At 49.6% G+C, this 8,530-nt stretch overlaps 5 protein-coding genes across 5 annotated transcripts; all 5 read right to left on the reverse strand.

Moving 5' to 3' along the window:
- Nucleotides 1-991: 991 nt before the first annotated feature.
- TEOVI_000585100 (tubulin-specific chaperone, putative) lies at nt 992-1,690 on the reverse strand (the record flags this gene model as incomplete). Its single annotated transcript, XM_067221397.1, has 1 exon — nt 992-1,690. The coding sequence occupies one exon, from the start codon at nt 1,688-1,690 to the stop codon at nt 992-994; it is 699 nt and encodes a 232-aa protein (XP_067077498.1).
- Nucleotides 1,691-2,159: 469 nt separating this feature from the next.
- Nucleotides 2,160-3,929, reverse strand: TEOVI_000585200 (paralyzed flagella protein 20; the record flags this gene model as incomplete). Its single annotated transcript, XM_067221398.1, has 1 exon — nt 2,160-3,929. One exon carries the CDS (start codon nt 3,927-3,929, stop codon nt 2,160-2,162), a length of 1,770 nt encoding a protein of 589 aa, XP_067077499.1.
- A 311-nt stretch (nt 3,930-4,240) lies between these two features.
- Nucleotides 4,241-5,134, reverse strand: TEOVI_000585300 (uracil-DNA glycosylase, putative; the record flags this gene model as incomplete). Its single annotated transcript, XM_067221399.1, has 1 exon — nt 4,241-5,134. One exon carries the CDS (start codon nt 5,132-5,134, stop codon nt 4,241-4,243), a length of 894 nt encoding a protein of 297 aa, XP_067077500.1.
- A 504-nt stretch (nt 5,135-5,638) lies between these two features.
- On the reverse strand, nt 5,639-6,265 carry TEOVI_000585400 (btb/poz domain containing protein, putative; the record flags this gene model as incomplete). The annotated part of the gene is made up of 1 exon (XM_067221400.1): nt 5,639-6,265. The coding sequence occupies one exon, from the start codon at nt 6,263-6,265 to the stop codon at nt 5,639-5,641; it is 627 nt and encodes a 208-aa protein (XP_067077501.1).
- A 336-nt stretch (nt 6,266-6,601) lies between these two features.
- On the reverse strand, nt 6,602-7,687 carry TEOVI_000585500 (Pentatricopeptide repeat domain containing protein, putative; the record flags this gene model as incomplete). Its single annotated transcript, XM_067221401.1, has 1 exon — nt 6,602-7,687. One exon carries the CDS (start codon nt 7,685-7,687, stop codon nt 6,602-6,604), a length of 1,086 nt encoding a protein of 361 aa, XP_067077502.1.
- Nucleotides 7,688-8,530: the final 843 nt, after the last annotated feature.

The following is an 8,530-nucleotide window of genomic DNA, read 5'->3' on the forward strand; positions in this document are numbered from 1 at the left end:
GTTTCTCGCTCATGATGGGTCGTCAGTGCGCATTACGACCGTTCTTTCCACTGCATGCTTGAAAAAGGAAAGATCTTCAAGCTCATTTTGTAATTTCAGTGCGGCCGCTGGGATGAACACTATCCTTGGTGGTGTCTCCCCTTTTGCGGTGTGGCAATTCCGTATACAGAGCAATGGACGACGAATCTCGACGTACCAAACGGCGTCAGTTTGTGTGGTTACCGATTCGTAGCAATTATTTATGAACTGCCGCTTCCTCTTGACAAGCAACTCCACAAATCTTTCTCTCGCCACACCCGCAATGCTCGCGCAGCGTTGCAGCTCCTGACTGAAGTAGATTATTATTGGCGGTAAGGCACAATACCAGATGCAATAAAAAGTACAGCACATATGCTCTCCATATCGAGTCCTCTCACAGTTTTAGCCGCGGTGCTAGCTTTATCTCACACTAATGAAACCACAATTTAATGGCATGCGCGACCTATTCTGACTGCGACGGGGGTCGACAGGCGGTAGAAACATTCATTTCCGACGGATCATGTGGAAAAGAACGATGAGGGACCGCAGCAGAAGGTAGACGACATTCGAAGGTGTGTGTTAAGCGAGGAGAGGAGGAAGAGTGCCGGTTTGACAGATTGAAGTAGATGTGCATCGCTCGAAACACCATTCCACCGGTGCGTAAAACGGTGGGAAATACGGACCGCAACAAAGGAGACCCACAACATGATGTCTGAGGGTTATGATACCTTTTTTCGTCCTAAGTCGTTTCGCAACGGTCGACATGTGTGCTTGGACACTGTCGCTTTAAAATGCAAAATCAAGAAGTGATCGAAAGTATATCCGCAAACAGATGCGTGCGTGGACACTTTCCAGCAAATAGGGGGTAAAAGAAACATCAGAGGGTTTTGTGACACACTCCGTCCTGACAGCCACCTAATCGGCCACTCAAATAGAGTGCAGTCACCCACACAGATATTAAATTAATGCCCTCTTAAAACACCTCCGGGGGAAAGTCACCAACATCCACTTGGTCTGGACGCAGGAAGCCTCCGTAGTTCGGCTGGCACTGGAACACACGTGTTCCCTTCACAGTACCATCCCCCTTACCAACCGGCTCATCGAATTCGACACCAACCCAATAGCCAGGTTTAAGTGATGCAACTCGACCGACGAAACGCACTGAGCCAAGGCGGTCCCCAGGGCGACACAGGCAACGGTCCCCCACATGTATTGTCTCTGCTTTTTCCTTGTAACTGTCATCATCGAGTTCCTTTGGAAGTTCAATGCCCTCACGCTCGGCCTCAGCACGTTGTTGAGCAATCATACGCTGGCGAAAAGCCCTAGCATTGTCTTCCCGCTTGCTGTACGCCTCTTCACTTATCTCATATTTCTCCACTTGGGAGACGTCATCGAAGTTTTCCACCTTCGCAGATGGTTGGAGATCCACTACGTGTATGACGAATTCATCACGGCACTGATAGTACCCTAACTGCTTGTCATTCGCCATGTTTTTCTCTATTGTGATGCCGCGGTCGTCAATAAGTTGAAGTTGCATGTATTCCGGAGGAGTGGCAAAGTGAGTAAATACGTTTTCCTTTATACTTTCAATTGTTTGTGCGAGTCCGTAGCGCTTCTCAGGGACTCGCATCCTACTAGCGGAATGCGTAAGCGATACTTTAACAACGGACATGTTCTTAGACCACGGAGTGTGACCACCAGGTAGATTCAATTGTGCTTTCTATCCTTCCCTGTTTATTTGGCTACTACAAGGTAATGGAAAACTGTATTGCGAAAGCGAATTAGAAGCGAAGATCGGTGTCTCGACACACCAGAGCACTATGTATTACGTCAAACAAAATATTATTTTCCCTCTTTTGAGTACTTACGGTACCAAAGTGGAGCACATCACCCTACGGAGGAAACCTAAACACCCGATGTGTATCATCACCTGCTTCAAAATCAATTTCGAGGTAATCTACATGATGATCGGCCAAATATTTCCATGTGTGAATGAAATCTCTTTCACTCCTTGCCTTTCGACCTTCCAGCACCACTCACAGTTGGGGTTGGATCTATTTTGCACACTACAAGTGAGCACAGAACATCTGTTGGCGTATAGGATTGTACATGGATATGGGAATAACACTCTAATTTCTTACTCAGCACCAGTACCTCACCACGCCATCACTCCCACCACTTACTATAAAGGCGTTGGATGACCAATCAAATACGGCGCATTGCACACCATCTTCATGACCAACGAGCTCCGTAACGGTGGACTTTGTTACATCAATGAGTTTAATATTTGTGTCATCGCTTGAGACAAGCAGGTACGTACCATTGCGGTCAGATGCTATATGATTGGCTGGATATGGACCGCACGCAACCGTAAGGTGCTGTTCCATGCGACGGGTGTCCCATAGCATCACAACACCATCTGCGTCACAGGTCGCCACATTGGTGGTTGGACCTACTGTAGTTACCGACTGCACTGCGTTCCGATGTCCGTATAGTGTTTGTGAGCAGCAGTTCGCCCGTACGTCCCAAAGAGACACTGTTTTGTCGCCGCTTACAGTGCAAAGAGTGTTGGTGTACTGCCTCCAGGCCACACCATTCACAGCATCAACATGCCCACGAAGCGTTTGCCGGCACTTGCCAGTGGTAACATCCCAAACGCGAGCGGTTTGATCAAGTGAACCACTGGCCAGGAGAAGACCCGTCTCTTGAAAGTCCAGACACCACACACCATCACAATGAGCCTTCAAAGTTAACCTGCAGCCATTTTTGGCGAAATCCCACAACTTCACCGTTTTATCGCCGGATGCTGTGGCAACCATGGTCCCAGTGGGGTGCATAACGACGGATGACACCCAACTTTTGTGACCGTCACCTGACATCACAAGTTCGCCTTGCGGGAGCGCCGAAAGCCGCCAGGTTCCGTCATCACTAGAAGTGACGACAGCCGGCTTCTCCGGGTGCATGGCTATCTTTGTAACAGGCATGGAATGTGCCTTAAATGAGGACTGACATATCCACGATGACGGCTCAGTCGGGGCAAGGAAAGCGCCAGAAGCATTGGCGGGCCGCCGTCTTTCGTCCGGTGGCCATCGGAAGGTGTCAGCCGCGGCATCACCGGCTCTCGTCGCCGACTTGCCCCCCTTTGTGCCCGATTTTGTACCGTCTACCTTAGCCACTTGCTTATCCCTTTGTCTTGGACTGGGTTCCTTGGTGCGGGTTGTTTCGTGCAACTTTAACTGTTGCTCCAAGGATTCTACCTGCTTCTCCAGCTTCAGAACCTTGGCCTCTAGTTTATCCCTCTCTATTGAAAGCATTGTCTTACCCTTGTGAAGCGCCTCGCATTTCTGGCGAAGTTCATTGAGTGTTGGATTAAGGTCTTCAGCATGGCTTTGCGCCTGGCGGAGGAGCTTTAACAGTTTATTCTTTTCTTGCACCACACGGTTATGGTTGGCTCGATGAAAGTCACGTTCTTTCTTTGACTGAAGAAACTGCTTTGTGGTTTTCGTGGTTAACTCCGCATGTTGGCGGAGCTGATTCTCCAAAACGTCGATTCGATTGTGGAGTGCGGCAGTTTCGAGATAGTTGTCCGCGAATACCGGTGCGTCTTTCAGAGGCTTGGACCCATATTTCTCGTACCACTCAATTTCAAATATGTCCATGGTTCGGTGCATTCCATTCCGAAGAAAAAAATTTCGAAGAAAATCATCTGATGACTCGGGGACCCGCTTAAGAACGGCTCGGGGTGGTGGTGGCATTCCACGCTCGCGGTTCTTTTGCACCACTCGCTGAAATGAGTCATAGTCCATGTCATCAACCTTTGCATATGCCTCACCACATGCGGTCGCCTCCCCCCGAGTCCACTCGTCGTCGAGCGTCACGGTGCCCGTGGAAACCTCGCCGACCTGCGCCATGTAAACGTGACAAAAGACGTGAACCCCCGGGCGGCACTAATTCTACTAAACCTCAGGTAACTTTTACACTAGTGAAGGAAACACCGTGAGAAAAAATAACTGCTATGTTACAACCATCAACAAATACACGTAAACCCACAAATATGTGTGTGCATATACATAAATATCTTCAGGTTCTGGAGCAGTTGTATTAAGCTATGCTTTAAATCCTGGAACAAAGTAAAATATTACGAACTAAAAGCTGTGGAGTAAGTAAGGAAGCAGCAAAAATGTATAGTCCCTCAACAAAAGGGAAAGTAAGCTGACCAAACCTACTTTCCCTTACTGAGGCATACGGGCAGCTTCCAGTCTATGGGAGAAAGCTTCTTTTCTACGAGAGCTGTGTTGCATTTTGAAAAGGGACGAGATCCCCACCACTTGGCGGCACTTAGAGGGGAAGGGTGAGCGCATTCTATGACCACGTGGCGTTTTCGATCTATCAACGAAATTTTTCGTTTGGCAAAACCTCCCCAAAGCAAAAACACAAGCGGATTTTTGTGTTTCTCCGAAAGCAGGCGAATGACGTCATCGGTAAAGGTCTGCCAACCACATGTGGCGTGAGAGTTAGCCTTGTGTATTTCTACAGTAAGTGTCGCATTAAGCATCAACACCCCCTGTTCCGCCCAATGTTGTAAGTACCCGTGCTGCGGCGCCACAAAGCCTGGAATATCAGTTGCCAATTCTTTGTACATGTTGATTAAGCTCGGCGGCGGTGGCACTCCAGGAAGAACGGAGAAGCACAACCCGTGTGCTTGACCAACATTGTGGTAGGGGTCCTGCCCAAGCAGCACGACCTTCAGCATGTCAAGTGGCGTGCTGTTGAAGGCCGAGAAAATCATTTCACGTGGGGGGAGTATCGTTTTTCCTGCATTCAATTCCCCCTCCAAGAACTTCTCTATGCGTTCAAAGTTGCTGGAAGTAGTAAGTGGCTTGAGAAAAGCCTCCCATCCAGGATCAACAATAAGGGAAGCGAGGGCACCGTTATTCTCTTTCGCCACCCTCGCCCTGGTCAAGTTGCTTGCACCACCGTTCGCTACTTGATCCTCTGCGGTCCGCTTCCGCGAAGAAGCCGAGGGTTGCCCGGATTCCGTCTTGCTGCCCACTTCCTCTGTGGTTGCATTGTCACCTTTCTTAGAGACGAAGTCAAACAGTGTCCGTTGCACCATTGGTGGGCTTCACTACCTTGCAAGAGGGGAAAAAGCTAGTCCCTCTGATTACTCTTCGACACAGGAAGGGGAAAAGAGCACCATCCACTGGCATTCGGTGGCTAAAGGGTCTCAGAGTCCAAGCGGGTAAGCGAACAAGAGGTTATAAATGAAGGTTCCATCCGCCAAAAAGATCGTACACACGCTGAGCTCACACACCCAGCAATGGCTCGGCAGTACTAGCGTTTCTTGCTGCCCAATTTCCCAAGGCTCCGAGAGTGCTGCTCGTGGAGCGCCGTTGTTGCGTTGAAGACGGTATGCAAGAGTGACATGATCACACCTGCAGCTGCTGGACCTCCCCTGCCCCCTGCAGTTGCAGGTGCGACAAAACACATACTCATCGCCCCCATAACCTCATAGGGGAGGAAAAGGGAGGGAAAGATAATAACAAGAACAATCCAGGAGAATCCAGTGCGTTATAATGTTAAACCACTCTCATCATGAGAGATTGCAAGCTTTGGCTCCCTACGATGGTCCGAGACTTAGGTGTAGTCTACCCTCCTGTTCATTCCAATGTTGAATGATGTAGCCGTATGCTGAAAGCAATATAGTGATTAATTCGTCAATCGTAGTCAACACCTTTCCCTGGTAGCGCACCTCTTGCGAGCCCTCGACGGGCTCCAACGCAGGGAGCTGAGGTTCGATGATAACTCCGCTATTAGTGTTGTCAGCAGAGTGCCAACGCACAAAAACAGCCTGTGGAAGAGTGCGCCGGAACACACAGCGCTGATATTCAAAGCACCCCAATATGGCCTCTTCCATCTCTGGTAGCTGATAGTACCGGACGTCATCGAGCAGTTGGTCCCACTCATCAAACCCCTCTGGTAAGTTAAGGGTGCCGGACCGAAGGAAGTTCAAAACATAGCGGAATGTCAACCCATCGCGATCAATAATGAATGAACCGTCCTCACCTTGTCTCCCCGTACCACTGAACATTGGACCGAATAACTGGTGGTCACGGAGCTTGCGAAAGGTTTCACGTCGAGTTAGGTACAAGACCCCACCAACGTTAAGTGACAACTGCTGTGCCATCTCACCCGTAACATCTAGTCCCAAGTTTTGCTGTATCCAACTCATGGCGATCATCGACATTCAGCTGACTTGCGCCGACACCTGGCAATGCCCTGCACGCAGGCTTCCTAGAAACAATAACTCAAAAAGGATACTTGGTTGATGATGTTATTTTGTCGGAAGAGCTATATTTTTCAAAGCGGGGGAGAAAAGTAGTTATTCTCGGCACGCGTCAATGCATTCTAAGAGAGAAAACAACCCCACATTACTAACGAAACATGTGCATCAGAACACTAACATAAAACGCTACCGCACCGTGACACGACACAAGACAAGGTGGCCCCTGTAACTAAACATAGACCGATATGACCCCGATACCGGGCATTCACGCAACTACGAGTCGCAGCAACGTGAAACCTAAAAGCGCCAGCGGCGCTGACGGTACTTTTGCTCGGACCATACGTGAATCAGGGCGGCATACGCAGCCGTTATTTCCTCCCTCTCCAATGCAGGTAGTCGTTGCAACACCTCACGCGCTAGCCTCTCCTTTCCACTTTGATCAAGCACCGACAGCAATGTTGCGTACGTTACTACATTGGGTTGGGGTGGTTGCAATTTAGGGATTTCAGCGTCCTCTTGCGATTCATCAACTGCCACAGGGGTTCCCACTTCTGTCAATGCCTCACAAGCTGGTGCTGAGGACGGCAAGGTCGCTAACTGCAAAGAGTTCATATCGAGTTTTTGCAGAGGATTGGGACCCATCAACCGGACAACAGCAAGGGCCCCTTCCCAGTCAAGTGCCTTTTCGCACGCAGACAGGCATGCATTATACGCCTCCACCGGCTGCTCCTCAAGCGGAATACGATCCCGAATAAACTGAATTGCGCGTTGCCAACCGTAGTGCCCATCCACTACGTCGTCGCGCCTAGTATTTGCCAGCAACGCCACCGCATCGGTTAGTACCTTCGGTGTGTGGCCTCGAAAAATCTCTCCCAGCTGCTCCACCAGGTGCCACTGCCCCGCCCTAGCGCATGTTTCAAGAAGAACAGTAATGTGAGCCACGTTAGCGGTCACACCCGTACCTTTATCGCCACTACAAGTGGAGGGGTCATTTTGTTGCAAGCTGAGGAATACAGTCCCTTGTTCATCCAACTGGCTTACCTTTAGGATTCTAGTTACATCGCTAAAAGATTTCAATGCATCTTCCCATGCACGCATACGCTTTGCGACCTGTAAATAGGCAAGAAGATCCTGGCCATTGCGAATGAGGTTGTTTGATTGATGAATGGACGGACGACCAGCTGCAACGGCCTCATCCCGTTTTTCAAGGAGCGAAAACAGCGATGATACATCGTCGCCACCGTGTGCTGTTTTACCTACACCAAACTTCGGTGATACCCCTAAGGATTCACCGCTCGATGCACCGCCGGCTAACTTTGTTCCAATTCGGCGTGGGAGCCGCATGGACCGCGCAAGGACCTGTTCAAGAGTAAGAGGTGGCATATTTGACACGGAAAGGTCACGAATACCACAGCCAACTTCACCCCACTTTCCCCCTATTCACTGCAAAGGAACACAGTCACTGTTCTGGCCACCATTTACATTTGTTTACGGCAAATGAGCGGAGGAGAGTTGCACATGCAAATACGGTCAGAGAATTAAATGCAAAGCAAAATGGGTAAGAATGAAGTTAGCGACCAAAAGCCTCTGAAGGGCTCCCCCCTGCGGGTGTGCAGAACAAAAACAGTCGTAGACACAGGTGGAAAGTTTAACGCACAAAACTCCCCATCACGAGGCAGTTGCAGATCAAACTCGTTCGCTTACTATATTAAGCAGGGAAACCACTGCGTGTCACCATTACGTCACGTCGGTCCTACGCCGCGGTTACGTGCTGAAGCATGAAACGTTCTTCTTAGATCACCAGAAGGAACGAGCAACGAACGTCGTCCTCGTTGGCACCAGGTTCCTCAAACCTCCTGCTTTAAAAAAAAAATGAGCAGAAAAAATACTGGTCCAGAAGCCGACGGCCCCGACCTGCAGTACAAATGCAGGGCAACACCTCCCCCCCCCTAGCCCGAGTGGAAACAAACGCAGCGCCCAACAAATGCAAGCGGCGCTGGTCACTTCGGAGGTTGTTCACGGGGCGGTATATTACGTAAAAAAAAAAAAAAGCACTCGTTTTCCATTTACGAATCGCACCCCGCTGGTCCCGCACCAACAGTTCTCTCACGCATTCGCCTCACCGGGCAAACGCGTGCCACATGAGGCACTTCCGACATGATGGCAAGCAATTCACATGTTAGATTAGTCCGAAATATATATATATATATATATATATGTGTGTGT

The sequence above is a fragment of the Trypanosoma equiperdum genome (assembly GCF_001457755.1).
Source record: "Trypanosoma equiperdum strain OVI genome assembly, contig: ctg_1429, whole genome shotgun sequence".
Lineage (NCBI taxonomy): Eukaryota > Euglenozoa > Kinetoplastea > Trypanosomatida > Trypanosomatidae > Trypanosoma > Trypanosoma equiperdum.